This window comes from Octopus sinensis, linkage group LG23 (assembly GCF_006345805.1).
Source record: "Octopus sinensis linkage group LG23, ASM634580v1, whole genome shotgun sequence".
Lineage (NCBI taxonomy): Eukaryota > Metazoa > Mollusca > Cephalopoda > Octopoda > Octopodidae > Octopus > Octopus sinensis.
In genome coordinates this window covers 11,519,539-11,535,463 of record NC_043019.1, presented here as the reverse complement: position 1 = coordinate 11,535,463, position 15,925 = coordinate 11,519,539, and the positions used below count along the sequence as shown (strand labels likewise).

The window sequence follows — 15,925 nt, the reverse complement described above, 5'->3', positions numbered from 1 at the left end:
GTGGCAACCTCGCCAGAGCTGGTGTCACGAGAAAAGCATTCAGTATATACTCATTTCTTTATTACCCACAAGGGGCTAAACATAGAAGGGACAAACAAGGACAGACATAGGTATTAAGTCGATTACATCGACCCCAGTGCGTAACTGGTACTTAATTTATCGACCCCGAAAGAATGAAAGGTAAAGTCGACCTCGGCGGAATTTGAACTCACAATGTAACGGCAGACGAAATACCGCTGAGCATTTCGCCTGACGTGCTAATGTTCCTGCCAGCTCGCCGCCTTTGCAGCATCCAGTATATACTGCAAAGTGGTTGGTGTTAAGAATGGAATCCAGTTGTAATAAACTATGCCAAAGCATTTACAGGAGTACAATGCAGTCCTTGGGACCGTTGCATCCTGTTAAACTATACAACCAATGCCAACATGGACTGTACATTTTATAATGTATATATGTGTGTGTATATGTATGAGTGGCTGTGTGGTAAGTAGCTTGTTTACCAACCACATGGTTCCGGGTTCAGTCCCACTGCGTGGCACCTTGGGCAAGTGTCTTCTACTATAGCCTCGGGCCGACCAAAGCCCGTCGTATATATATATATATGCGTGTGTGTGTTTGTGTGTCTGTGTTTGTCCCCCTAGCATTGCTTGACAACTGATGCTGGTGTGTTTATGTCCCTGTTATTTAGCGGTTCGGCAAAAGAGACCGATAGAATAAGTTCCGGGTCGAGTTGCTCGATTCAAGAATAAGATCCGGGTCAAGTTGCTCGATTAAAGGCGGTGCTCCAGCATGGCCGCAGTCAAATGACTGAAACAAGTAAAAGAGTATGTATGTAATACATATCTGTGTGTGTGTGTGTGTATAATAAAGCTTTCAGTAGGAAAATATACTCTTAGTATAATTATCTAATCTAAACCTCACTTGACTTATATGATGTGTGTGCGTGTTGTGTGTGTGTGTGTGTGCAGGCATGTATGTATGTCTATGTAAGTACATTATCACAATGTGTGTAGCAGTGTTGATAAGTCCATCACACCTGTACAACACAACCTTTGTTCCTCCTCATTGGTGTTTGTCTTTCGGCCCTCCTTACACACCTAAATCGTCATTCTTTGCAAAGAAAATAAAAACAAAACCCACAGTAAATAACAATTATGCAGGTTAGTGGATTTGAATGTTTTTTAAAGTCTTTCACATTTAACCATTTTGTTCTCATCTTCTCATATTTTTTTTTTTATTAATCTTCTTTGGTTATCTTTTGTTGCAATTATTTTGTCTCATTAACAACCATGATGATGGAGACCCTTAAAAATCAAAGGCATTCCATCTGTGACGATCTGGTTTTGGTTCATTGTTTTTCAAGGGTTGCCAGAGAAGGTCTATGTGATCTAATGGATGGTTTCCCAACCATTTTCTTCATGAAGAATCCTTGAAATTCATTCGATATCTCAGGATACTCTCTAAAAGAAATTATTATTATATTTAATGATACGCCTTTTTTTTCCCCCAAAAATTTTTAAAATATCACCCCTGGCCCTATATAAAATGTGGCCTCCCATAAGCTTTAATGCCTTCAATACATTTTTCCTTGGATCTTCACTGCTGATATTTGGGGTGGGTCTGTGTATCTTTTATGCCATCAAATATGGTACACACACACACACATACATGCACACACATTTATATCCGCCGAAACTACACCTGATTATATATACACTTTAGATGAGAGTTGTAATGCACCTGAGCACTGTACACAATTATTATTATTATTATATATTTATATATGTGTATGATTATGTATATATATATATATTTATATATGTGTATAATTATGTATATATATATATATATTTATATATCTATATAGATATGTATATATTTATCTATATATTTAGATGTATATATTTATGTACGTATGTATATATATTCTTTTATTTTTTTATTCTTTTACTGTTTCAATCATTTGACTGTGGCCATGCTGGAGTACCGCCTTAAGTATTAGTTGTCATCCCCAGTGGGATGTATGTTCATATATATTTGTGTGTGTGTGTGTGTGTGTGTTGTGTGTGTGTGTGTGTGCAGGCATGTATGTATGTCTATGTAAGTACATTATCACAATGTGTGTAGCAGTGTTGATAAGTCCATCACACCTGTACAACACAACCTTTGTTCCTCCTCATTGGTGTTTGTCTTTCGGCCCTCCTTACACACCTAAATCGTCATTCTTTGCAAAGAAAATAAAAACAAAACCCACAGTAAATAACAATTATGCAGGTTAGTGGATTTGAATGTTTTTTAAAGTCTTTCACATTTAACCATTTTGTTCTCATCTTCTCATATTTTTTTTTTATTAATCTTCGTTGGTTATCTTTTGTTGCAATTATTTTGTCTCATTAACAACCATGATGATGGAGACCCTTAAAAATCAAAGGCATTCCATCTGTGACGATCTGGTTTTGGTTCATTGTTTTTCAAGGGTTGCCAGAGAAGGTCTATGTGATCTAATGGATGGTTTCCCAACCATTTTCTTCATGAAGAATCCTTGAAATTCATTCGATATCTCAGGATACTCTCTAAAAGAAATTATTATTATATTTAATGATACGCCTTTTTTTTCCCCCAAAAATTTTTAAAATATCACCCCTGGCCCTATATATAAAATGTGGCCTCCCATAAGCTTTAATGCCTTCAATACATTTTTCCTTGGATCTTCACTGCTGATATTTGGGGTGGGTCTGTGTATCTTTTATGCCATCAAATATGGTACACACACACACACATACATGCACACACATTTATATCCGCCGAAACTACACCTGATTATATATACACTTTAGATGAGAGTTGTAATGCACCTGAGCACTGTACACAATTATTATTATTATTATTATTATTATTATTATATATTTATATATGTGTATGATTATGTATATATATATATATATTTATATATCTATATAGATATGTATATATTTATCTATATATTTAGATGTATATATTTATGTACGTATGTATATATATTCTTTTATTTTTTTATTCTTTTACTTGTTTCAATCATTTGACTGTGGCCATGCTGGAGTACCGCCTTAAGTATTAGTTGTCATCCCCAGTGGGATGTATGTTCATATATATTTGTGTGTGTGTGTGTTTGTGTGTGTGTGTGTGTGTATGTGTGTTTAACTCTTTAACTAGTTTCAGCTCAAAAACTGCGGTCATGCTGGAGCACCACCATTGGTTTTGTTACATCTTCATTATTTGAAACTGCCCCTGATATATGACATTTGGTGAATGAGGGAGAGTTTGATGCTGCTGCCCTCATCTGTGTTTCCTGTCTTGGGATAGGCTCATCTGAGTCCCTTGACAGGATGAGATCCAGTTTTGTTTTAGAGACACATACATCCAAAACATGCCATTACGTTCTGAGTTCAAATTCCGCCGAGGTCGACTTTGCCTTTCATCCTTTCGGGGGTCGATAAATTAAGTACCAGTTACGCACTGGGGGTCGATGTAATCGACTTAATCCATTTGTCTGTCCTTGTTTTTCGCCTCTGTGTTTAGCCCCTTGTGGGGGGAATAAAGAAATAGGTATTTCGTCTGTCGTTACGTTCCGAGTTCAAATTCCGCCGAGGTCGACTTTGCCTTTCATCCTTTCGGGGGTTGATAAATTAAGTACCAGTTACGCACTGGGGGTCGATGTAATCGACTTAATCCCTTTGTCTGTCCTTGTTTGTCGCCTCTGTGTTTAGCCCCTTGTGGGGGGTAATAAAGAAATAGGTATTTCGTCTGTCGTTACGTTCCGAGTTCAAATTCCGCCGAGGTCGACTTTGCCTTTCATCCTTTCGGGGGTTGATAAATTAAGTACCAGTTACGCACTGGAGGTCGATGTAATCAACTTAATCCGTTTGTCTGTCCCTGTTTGTCCCCTGTATGTTTAGCCCCTTGTGGGTAGTAAAGAAATAGGTATTTCGTCTGCTGTTACGTTCTGAGTTCAAATTGCACCGAGGTCGACTTTGCCTTTCATCCTTTCGGGGTTGATAAATTAAGTACCAGTTATGCACTGGGGTCAATGTAATCAACTTAATCCATTTGTCTGTCCTTGTTTGTCCCCTCTATGTTTAGCCCTTTGTGGGTAGTAAAGAAATAAGTATTTCGTCTGCTGTTATGTTCTGAGTTCAAATTCCGTCGAGGTCGACTTTGCCTTTCATCCTTACGGGGTCAATAAATTAAGTACCAGTTACGCACTGGGGTCGATGTAATCGACTTAATCCATTTGTCTGTCCTTGTTTGTCCTCTCTGTATTTAGCCCCTTGTGGGTAGTAAAGAAATAGGTATTTCATCTGCCGTTACATCCTGAGTTCAAATTCCACCGAGGTCGATTTTGCCTTTCATCCTTACGGGGTCAATAAATTAAGTACCAGTTACGCACTGGGGTCGATGTAATCGCCTTAATCCGTTTGTCTGTCCTTGTTTGTCCCCTCTGTGTTTAGCCCTTTGTGGGCAATAAAGAAATAAGGAACAGCAGCAACAATAACAACAATGCTAATACAATTCAATGTGTTGTTGCATTCCCAGGTCTTGAAAAGAAGTCGTTTCTTTCCTGTGTCTCTGCTGCTTGTTGTTCTTCTCTGTGATGTCACTGAAGCAGAGAAAGGTAAGTGAAATCCATTCGCCTCAGTTTACATCATGCAATGACCATCGTACTGAAGCACTACCACCACCACCACCACCACAGCGATCACCATCACAACAACCATTACCATCATAATTATCATCATCATCATCATCATCGTCATCATCACCATCGCTGTCACTAACACTGCCACTACCACCATCACAATTGCCAACACCACCACCACCACCACCACTACCACTGTCACTACTCCTGCCACTACTTCTACAACCACTACTGCCACTAACACCATTAGGACTACTATCATCATTACCATCTCCACTGCTGCTGCCGCCGCCATGACCGCCCCCACCACCACCACAACTATCATCATCACTGTCACCACCACCACCACCACCACCAGTTGCTATTTCTGTCTTTCTGCCACCCTCTGGAATTAAATGTAAACATTATGTATGGATACAGACAGTTGCATATAGAAGAGCCAATTACTTAAAGTGGATGGAACTTATGAAAGTGGGAGACCCAGGAAGCCAAGGGATGAAGTAATGAAGACTGATCTCTAGACACTGACCCTTACGAAGGAAATGGCTAAGGGCTGAGATATTTGGTCCCTTGTTGTACTCAAGAAGACCTATCTATCACAGCAGAATCAGTACTGGTGCTGTAAGGTACACTTATAGAAATGTATAAGTACCCTTATCATAGGGTACCCTATTGTAAGAAAACCTTTATTTCTTGTACACCCTGCCTCACAAATACACCACATGATGCTCTTACAAAAGAGAACCTGTAAGGTACCCTTATAGAAATGTATAAGTACCCTTATCATAGGGTACCCTATTGTAAGAAAAACCTTTATTTCTTGTACACCCAGCCACATACACCACATGATGCTCTTACAAAAGAGAACCTGTAAGGTACCCTTACAGAAATGTATAAGTACCCTTATCATAGGGTACCCTATTGTAAGAAAACCTTTATTTCTTGTACACCCATCATCATCATTATTGTTCGACCATGGTCGAGACAATGGAATTTACCATGCTACGCTAGACTTCACAGTCCATCATGGCATTACGGAGGTCCTGTTGCTGGATGCCTGTATCCCTGGAGATTACATCAGGGTAGGAGAGTGTGCGCCCTCTGATATTGCGAGTAGATGGCTTCCAGAGGAGGAGAGTAGAAATTACCTCTTTTTCAGCTCTACAACAATGTCCAGCAAACTGGATTCTCCTACCTTTCACAAGAGATGACACAGGTGGTAGTTTCCCATATATTTGCATTTTGGTTGGATGACACTTCCACGAGAGATTTTGAGCTCTCATAAGGAGGCGAGTGTAGGTTCCATCCAACTGCCTCTCAAGCTTCTTTGATAACGTCCAGGTTTCTGAGCCATATAGTAGAATTGGTTCGACTGTGGCTTTGAAGATTTCAAGTTTGAAGTCTCTACTTAGATTTAATGACCAGATCTTATGCATGTCATGTACTTGTACACCCAGCCACACACATACACCACATGGTCCTGATTTGATTTATCACTTTCTCTTTTATTTCCCAGGAATACCATTTAGCTTTACAGTGCCAACAACATATTCTTTGCGAGTTGAAGAAACTGAATATGGCAAAACCAAGTTGGGAAACTATATGAAATATTACGACCATGATGTGCATATGATGTCAATATGGCGTTCGAATAAAGAGTGGGTGTTTGAATCTCTCTTTGATTTTATTCACAATATGTTCGTTAAGGTGGAAATGAAGTTAAAAACAAGAAGTAAGCTTGCTTATTTTCAAAGATTTTTTCCCTCTTATATTCTTTCTGTTTTCCAGCGTTTTTCTGTCTCTGTCTGTCTGTCACCCCTTGTCCCCACCTCACCCTTTATCTACTACTGTTCATTATGTCCACCCTACAACCCTACCCAAACTCTACAGTTGTCATCTATTCTTGATCTCCATCACTACAGCTTGGCACCTGTAATGTCGCAACCCATTTCTACAGCTGAGTGAACTGGAGCAACGTGAAATAAAGTGTCTTGCTCAAGAACACAACACACAGCCATGTCCATGCCTATCTATCTATCTATCTATCTATTATCTATCTATCTATCTATCTATCCATTTATCTATCTATCTATCTATCTATCTATCTATCTATCTATCCTTCTATCTATCTATCTATCTATCTATCTATCTATCTATCTATCTATCTATCTATCTATCTATTATCTATCTATCTATCTATCTATCTATCCATTTATCTATCTATCTATCTATCTATCTATCTATCTATCTATCTATCTATCCTTCTATCTATCTATCTATCTATCTATCTATCTATCCTTCTATCTATCTATCTATCTATCTATCTATCTATCTATCTATCTATCTATCTATCTATCTATCTATCTATCTATTATCTATCTATCTATCTATCTATCCATTTATCTATCTATCTATCTATCTATCTATCTATCTATCCTTCTATCTATCTATCTATCTATCTATCTATCTATCTATCTATCTATCTATCTATCTATCTACCTATCTATCCATTTATCTATCTATCTATCTATCAATCTATCTATTAATCTATCAATCTATCTGTCTGTTTGTCTATCTATCTATCTGCCTGCCTGCCTGTCTGTCCATCCATCTGTCTCTCTCTCTCTCTCTCTCTCTATCACTCTCCTCTCTCTCTTCTCTCTCCCCCTCTCATTGTTTTCTCCTCCTCCTCACCATCATAATCATTGTGATCATTCTTCTTCATTTTTCTCTGCTTTCAGCAAGTGTGTGTCCTGTGGACTTCAATCTGACGGTTTCTCCAAAACGGTTCGACAGTGATTTCACATTGAAGAAGGGAGGCCTAATTGACATAGCATCGCCATCTGCCTCTCTTATGATGAATGGTGACTATGATTATACCTTCTTGGGTCGCTCAACTATCCGGGGAATTAAATGCAAAACCTGGTCAACTAAGAAACTGATAGACACTGATGAAGTGGTGTCCGTTAATGTGTCTTTTACTGGTATTTACTATTTTACTCTTTACTCTTTTACTCTTTTACTTGTTTCAGTCATTTGACTGCGGCCATGCTGGAGCACCGCCTTTAATCGAGCAGCTCGACCCCGGGACTTATTCTTTTTTGTAAGCCCAGTACTTATTCTATCGGTCTCTTTTTGCCGAACCGCTAAGTAACGGGGACATAAACACACCAGCATCGGTTGTCAAGCAATGCTAGGGGTACAAACACAGACACACAAACACGCACACACGCATATATATACATATATACATATATACGACGGGCTTCTTTCAGTTTCCATCTACCAAATCCACTCACAAGGCTTTGGTCGGCCCGAGGCTATAGTAGAAGACACTAACCCAAGGTGCCACGCAGTGGGACTGAACCCGGAACCATGTGGTTGGTAAACAAGCTACTTACCACACAGCCACTCCTGCGCCTATTTATTCAAAAAAATTTTCTTTTTTTTTTGTTGTTTTTGTAGTTTAGCCCATGGCCTTGTGGTTAGGGTATTGCACTCATGAAAGCATGATTGTGATTTCAATTCCCAGAATGGATAGTGCATTATGTTCTTGAGCAGGACCCTTCATTTCATGCTGCTCCAATTCATTTGGCTGTAAATGAGTTCCAACAATAGTGGAGATCTTAATCCTCCAACAAACTAGTGTTTCAGTTCCTCGTACTCTGGTCTTATGAGTCCCAGGTTTTATTAGAGACCTAAGTCTAAGTTTACTCCCAGCTTAACTCTGATCATGCACATCCATGATCAGTGCCATCTTTAGGGTCATTATGGGTGCAGGTGTTGTACCCAAAGAAATGAGGTCCCCCTTCTGCCCTCCATATGTACAGAAGAAGTCACAGAAAGGATCATAACTCAATTAATTGGGAAGAGAGTTAATGTAGATGAGATGCAGTTTGGATTTGTACCAGGCAGGAGCATGACTGATGCTATATTCCTAGTTAGACAACTGCAGGAGAAATATCTAGCCAAAAATAAGCTTTTATACCTGGCTTTTGTCGACATGAAGAAAGCCTTTGACAGAGTACCCTGCTCCCTTATCTGGCGGTCAGTGCAGAAGCTAGGGATAGCCGAGTAGTTGGTGAGAGCTATACAAGCCATGTACAGAGATGAAAAATGATAATGTATATGGATGGCTTTCATGTCTAATGATTTGTTTGAATGTAATCTCTGGTCTTTCTTTTTATTTTGCAGACAGCACTTCATGGAGTACAGTGAGTAAACTGCCTCAGGTGCTGGTTAGGTTATCCCTGGAGAGTAAGACTGTCCCCCAAACGGTTATTGACTATTCTGACTTCAATTCTGTCATTTACAACAGGAAGGATAAATTTCAGGTACCAGCATACATCATTAGTTTTTCTTCCATATATATGAAGGGAAGTAAAAAATTATCCACACTTTCTACATCACATATCTTTATGGATCTTTTCGGTTTGAACCGCAGTTTTTTCTAGCGGTGTCATATGAAATTGTCACCCATAATTATGACCCTAGTATCGATCTATTGCATTTCAATCTATTTTAGGGTTAGGGTTAGGGTTAGGGGTGGGGGGAAGGGTATCTTTTTTTATTCACAAATGTAAATAAACCCGATCTGTTTCTTAAACGAGGGACATATTCATACAGCACAGAATGCTTTTTACCTCAATAGACGTCAGTGATTGGTTGAAATTGCAGAAATTAAAGAAAAAAAAACAAATATCTTAGAAACTATAGAATTTTCTCAATAAACACATTCTACCAGTATACGAAGTTTAAAACTTTTTAGTTACGTGGAAATCATTATTAAAAACTGCCGTTCAAACCGAAAAGATCCCATCCTTATTCTAGGCATGCCTAGATATAAGTTTTTTAGTTACCTAGAAATTATGTTAAAAATTGCTGTTCAAACCGAAAAGATCCTATCTTCATTATTGTCACACTGCTTTCTGCATGCATATAGTTGGCACTTTTGTGGTTACGTGATCGAAGTTTTGAGCCTCATCACACCATTTTCCTTTCTGGCTTTACAGTGAAAGTATGGCCACTCCACTAGTAATGTTAACCAAAGAAAAACAAAGATTAGTGATCCTAGAGATGGTTATGGTGAACCAGTTCACCATCACCATCTCATCAGTGGTGGAGGTTGAAAGGTGTCCTGCTCCCTCTTTGTGCATCACACTTGTCCGGCCACTTTTAAACTACTCGATCCACTTGTACACACTTCTATGCGGTTGTGCACTGTCCTCGTATTGTGCTAAAAGCCTCCAATGAATTTCAGCATCTGCCAGCCTCACCTGACCCCCGTGCTGGTGGCACGTAAAAAGCACAATCCGATCATGGCCGTTTGCCAGCCTCGCCTGGCACCCATGCCGGTGGCACGTAACAAGCACTATCTGATCGTGGCCGTTTGCCAGCCTCGCTTGGCCCCCATGCCGGTGGCACGTAACAAGTACCATCCGATCATGGCCGTTTGCCAGCCTCGCTTGGCCCCCGTGCTGGTGGCACGTAACAAGCACCATCCGATCGTGGCCGTTTGCCAGCCTCGTCTGGCACCTGTGCCAGTAGCACGTAAAAAGCACCCACTACACTCTCAGAGTGGTTGGCATTAGGAAGGGCATCCAGCCATAGAAACATTGCCAGATCAGACTGGGCCTGGTGCAGCCTTCTGGTTTCCCAGACCCCAGTCGAATTGTCCAACCCATGCTAACATGGAAAGTGGACACTAAACGATGATGATGATGACACACCTTCCAACCAGAGAAATCAGATCTCTGCTCTTTGTTTGTTCTTCTGTGGTGCACACTGCTAGTGGAGCAGCCAGGCTTACACTGTAAAACCAGAAAGAAAAATGGTGCGATCAGGCTCAAACTTTGATCACGGGACTATATTGCACCAACTATAAGCACGCGTGCACAGAAAGCAGTGTGGCAATAATAAAGATATGCTATGGTGAAAGTGGATAATTTTTTACTTCCCCTTGTATGTATGTATATGTATATGTATGTATGTATATGTATGTATATGTATATGTATGTATGTATATGTATGTATATGTATATGTATATATGTATATGTATATGTATGTATATGTATGTATTTATATGTATATGTATGTATATGTATGTATGTATATGTATATGTATGTATGTATAGGTATGTATATGTATGTATATGTATGCATGTATATGTAAAGGTGTGTGGCCTAGTGGTCAGGCTGTTACAGTCATGACTGCTAGATCGTAGGTTTGATTCCCAGTCAGAGCAGCACATTGTATTCTTGAGCAAAACACTTCATTTCATGTTGCTCCAGGCCCCCTTTTCAATCAGGGAAATGTTGGCCCACTTGCGTAACCTGTTGGGTGGAATCATTTGAAGGCTAAAATTATGCAAAGCACATTGTGACTAGCGATGTGTAACAACATCTGATAGCCTGGTCAGTCATATGATCATGTAATATACACACGAGTGTGTGTGTTTGTGTGTGTGTGTGTGTACATAATATATGGCATGGCTATGTGGTTTAAACTTGCTTCCCAACCATGTGGTCTTGGGTTCAGTCCCACTGTACAGCATCTTGATCAAAGCCTTGTGAGTAGATTTGGTAGATGGAATCTGAAAGAAGTCTGCTGTATATCTGAGTGTTTGTACCCTTGAAATCATAGTCATGGTTGTTGCCAGTATCATGTAAGTGGCACCCATACTGGTGGCACGTAAAAAGCACCCGTTGCACTCTTGGAGTGGTTGGTGTTAGGAAGGGCATCCAGCCGTAGAAACAGTGCCAAAATCAGACTGGAACCTGGTGCAGCTCTCCAGCTTACCAGTCCCAATCAAACCATCTAAATGATGCCACCATGGAAAGCAGATGTTAATTGATGATGATAGTGATGTATGTATGTATGTATGTATGTATGTATGTAATGTATGTATGTATGTATGTAATGTATGTATGTATGTAATATGTATGTATGTATGTATGTATGTAATGTATGTATGTAATATGTATGTATGTATGTAACTGTATGTATGTATGTATGTATGCATGTATGCATGTATGTATGTATGTATGTATGTATGTAATATGTATGTATGTAATGTATGTATGATGTATGTATGTATGTATGTGTGATGTATGTATGCATGTATGTATGTGTGATGTAAGTATGCATGCCTGTATGTATGTACGTACGTATGTATGTATGATGTATATATGTATGTATGTATGCATGTATGTATGATGTATGTATGTATGATGTATGTATGTATGTATGTATGCATGTATGTATGTACGTGTACATTTTACACATTTTTTTGTACCTCACCACTGTTTTCTGTCTTTTTATTGTTGTAAATACTTTTGTGGTTCTTGTGGCCAATAAAGAAAGAATTATTATTTTCATTATTAAGGTAGAAAACTGGCAGAATCGTTAGCTTCTCAGACAAAATGGTTAGCATCATTTCATCCATCTTTACATTCAAAGGTGAAACACTGCTAAGGTCAACATTGCCTTTCATCCTTTTGGGGTTGATAAAAAGAGTACCAGCCAAGTATTGGGTCCACCACCACATCCTTCCTCCAAATTTCAGGCCTTGTGCCTATGGCAGAAAGGATTTTCATTATTTTTATTAACAGCCAGGTCGTTGCCAGTACCGCTCGACTGTCCCCCGTGCAGGTGGCACGTAAAAGCACCCACGACACTCTCGGAGTGGTTGGCGTTAGGAAGGGCATCCAGCTGTAGAATCTCTGCCAGATCAAAATTGGAGCCTGGTGCAGCGATCTGGTTTGCCAGCCCCCAGTCAAATCGTCCAACCCATGCTAGCATGGAAAGCGGACTTTAAACAAACATGTGGCAAGCTGGCAGAATCGTTAGCAGCATTTTGCCCATCTTCATGTTCTGAGTTCAAATTCCACTGAGGTCAACTTTTCCTTCAGGGCTGATAAGATAAGTACCAGTTGAGCACTGGGGGTCGATGTAATTGGTGTATCTCCTTTTTCTGAAATTGCTTGCCTTGTGCCAAAATTTGAAACCATTATAACTGAGAAGGCGGCAAGCTGGCAGAATCATTAGCATCCTAGATAAAACGGTGAGTTGCATTTTGCTTTGGCAGTTGATGAAATAAGTACCAGTTATGCACTGGGGTTGATGTAATCAGCTAGAGCCCCCAACCAAAAAAAAAAAAAAAAAAATTTCAGGCATTTTGTCTATAGCAGAAAGGAATAATTCTTAAGGCGATGCGCTGGCAGAATGGTTAGCATGCTGGACAAAATACTTAGCGCCATTTCGTTTGTCTTTACACGCAAAGTTCAAATTTTGCCGAGGTCAACTTTGCCTTTCATCCTTTCGGTTTCAATGAGATTAGTACCAGCTAAGCATTAGTGAGGATGTAACCAACTATCTACCCCCCCCCGCCACTAAAATTTCAGGTCTTGTACCTATAGTAGACAGGATTATTGTTATTGTTGTTGTTGATGTTGTTGCTGTTGTTTCTTTTTACATTCAATAGACTAAATATTCATTTTTCAGCCGCCACCCGGAGTTGCATGCCAGAGAAATGGCACAAGCATTCCTATACTTCCAGATTTCTTTAAACTCAAGACTGAACTGATAATCAGACAGTCACGCGAAACAACATATTTTGATGTAAGTATAATAATAATAATAATAATAATAATCTCCCTCCTCCACCACTTTGTTCTTCTTTTTCCATTGTTCCTCCTACTTTCTCCTCCTTGTGTCAGTGATGTCTCTTCATAGAAAAGCCAAATTCTTAGTAAGTAGGAAGGCTGACAAATTACAAGCCCCCTCAGGTAGATGGCCCTTCTTGATCTGTAGAAAAGGCATGGGTAGAAACTCCATACGATGTACCCAGTGTAAGCTGTGGACACGTAAAAGGTGCAGCAATATCAAAGAAAGGTTAACCGAGAAGATAGTTTTCGTGTGTGGCAGATGCACAGGGGCAATAAACACTAAAGGTGTACAGAAAACAGATTACATCAGATGCCACTGGGAGAAACTAGAAGTAGTTGATGACTTCTTCTATCTAGGTGACCAAGTCTGTAGTGGGGGTGGTTGTTCTGAAAGTGTTGTGGCTAGAATAAGAATAGCCTGGGCAAAGTTCATGGAGCTCCTACCTCTGCTGGCAGCTAAGGGCCTCATGCTCAGGATGAAAGGTAGACTGTGTAATGCATGTGTGCGAACTGCTATGCTACACAGCAGTGAAACATGAGCCATGATTGCTGAGGACATGCATAGGCTTGAAAGAAATGAAGCTAGTATGATCTGCTGGATGTGTAATGTCAATGTGCATACATGACAGTGTAAGCGCCCTGAGAGAAAAGTTGGACATAAGAAGCATCAAATGTGATGTGCAAGAGAGACGACTGTGCTGGTATGTTCATGTGTTATGTATGGATGAGGTCAGCTGTGTGAAGAAGTGCCACACCCTAACTGTGGAAGAAGTAGACCCAGGAAGACATAGGATGAGGTAGTGAAGCATGATCTTTGAATGTTGGAGATATGCTGTGATTGAGAAGACCTGGCAACTAAAGTGAGATCGCAGCTATGGGCAATGCCAGTGTTGCATGTCCAGCCCTTTTAAAAGTATTCTTGATGCGTTGGGCGATATGTGCTTGAGAAGTCCTGTTAATCAAATAAAACCAAAATTGTAGTTGTGGCCAGTGCCCCCGACTGGCATCTGTGCCAGTGGCACGTAAAATGCACCATCTGAATATAGTTGATGCCAGTGCCCCCAGACGTTAAACGATGATGATGATGATGGTGATGATATATATATATAGATATATATGTATGCGTGTATATATATATATATATATATATATATATATATATATATATACACTTACAACAGGCTTCTTTCAGTTTCCATCTACCAAATCAACTCACAAGGCTTTGGTTGGCCTGAGGCTATAGTAGAAAAATCTTGCTCAAGGTGCCAGGCATTGAGAATGAACTCATTGGGAAGTAAGAACAGTGTAACAGTGTGTTTTAACAGTGCCAGATTGCAACAATATTCTTTCGATTAGATTAACCCCAGTACACAACTGGTACTTAATTTATTGATCTCTAAAGTATGAAAGGCAAAGTCAACCTTGGTGGAATTTGAACTCAGACAAAATACTTATTTCTTTACTACCCACAAGGGGCTAAACACAGAGAGGACAAACAAGGACAGACAAACGGATTAAGTCGATTACATCGACCCCCAGTGCGTAACTGGTACTTAATTTATCGACCCCGAAAGGATGAAAGGCAAAGTCGACCTCGGCGGAATTTGAACCCAGAACATAGCGGCAGACGAAATACTGCTAAGCATTTCGCCCGGCGTGCTAACGTTTCTGCCAGCTCACCACCTTAATATTGCAATAATATTACCAACACCACCACCACGGCCACCACCACCAACATCAGTTACTGCTGTTGTTGCTAGTTTGAAGAATCTCAAATACAACTGAAAGTTACTGTTTTTTACACTTGCAGCGTTCCATAAATTTTGATCACAGCTCAGAGAGCTCCCTAGGGATTCATGGATCCAAGGTTGAAAAGAACAAGAAAAAAAGCATTGATGTAGAGGCTCCCTCGATATGTGTGCGTGGGTGGTAAGACTTACTGGCTACTGTTAGTCTCAGAGTGTCATTCTGAACTAGGAATCGGTCATGTTTGAAGACTGCAAGCTGCTATCGTCTTTGTCTTTGATCATGTTGGATGGAATATTCAGGAAATGAAAAAAGAACAATTAATTTAGTCTGTGGTGGTGGCGGCATCAGCAGCAGCGGCAGCAGCGGCAGCAGCAGAATGGGTGGTAGGTGGTGGTGGAGAAATGTCCTAGGATTCTTCAAAGCAACAAAAGCAGTAGCAGCAGTAGTAGGTTTTTGTAGTTTTTGTTGTTGTTGTGGTGGTGGTGGTGACGGTGGTGGCAGTAGTGATGACAGCAGATGGTGGTGGGGGTGTAGCTAAAGAGCTTGCTTCCCAGCTATGTGGTCTTGAGTTCAGTCCCACAGCCCTGCACCTTGGGCAAGTGTCTTCTACTATACCCCAGGCCAACAAAAGCCTTCTAAGTGGATATGATAAATGAAAACTGTAGGAAGCCTGTCGTGTATGTTATATACTCTTACTCTTTACTCTTTTACTTGTTTCAGTCATTTGACTGCGGCCATGCTGGAGCACCGCCTTTAGTCGAGCAAATCAACCCCGGGACTTATTCTTTGTAAGCCCAGTACTTATTTTATCGGTCTCTTTTGCCGAACCGCTA

The 15,925-nt window shown here is 40.1% G+C and overlaps 1 protein-coding gene across 2 annotated transcripts in view; it reads left to right on the top strand.

Annotated features, from left to right (window-relative positions):
• The first annotated feature begins 1,151 nt into the window (after positions 1-1,151).
• LOC115223621 overlaps positions 1,152-15,925 on the top strand; it is a 40,597-nt gene continuing 25,823 nt past the window's right edge. The window contains exons 1-6 of one of the 2 annotated variants that reach the window (XM_029794283.2): positions 1,152-1,160; positions 4,573-4,651; positions 6,192-6,407; positions 7,417-7,659; positions 8,870-9,009; positions 13,180-13,296. In XM_029794283.2, coding sequence (XP_029650143.1) covers positions 1,155-1,160; positions 4,573-4,651; positions 6,192-6,407; positions 7,417-7,659; positions 8,870-9,009; positions 13,180-13,296 — 801 coding nt within the window. In that variant the 5' untranslated portion in view covers positions 1,152-1,154. Of the gene's footprint in view, positions 1,161-2,136; positions 2,275-4,572; positions 4,652-6,191; positions 6,408-7,416; positions 7,660-8,869; positions 9,010-13,179; positions 13,297-15,925 lie in introns of those variants that run through there. The other variant, XM_029794284.2, reaches the window with a different exon arrangement.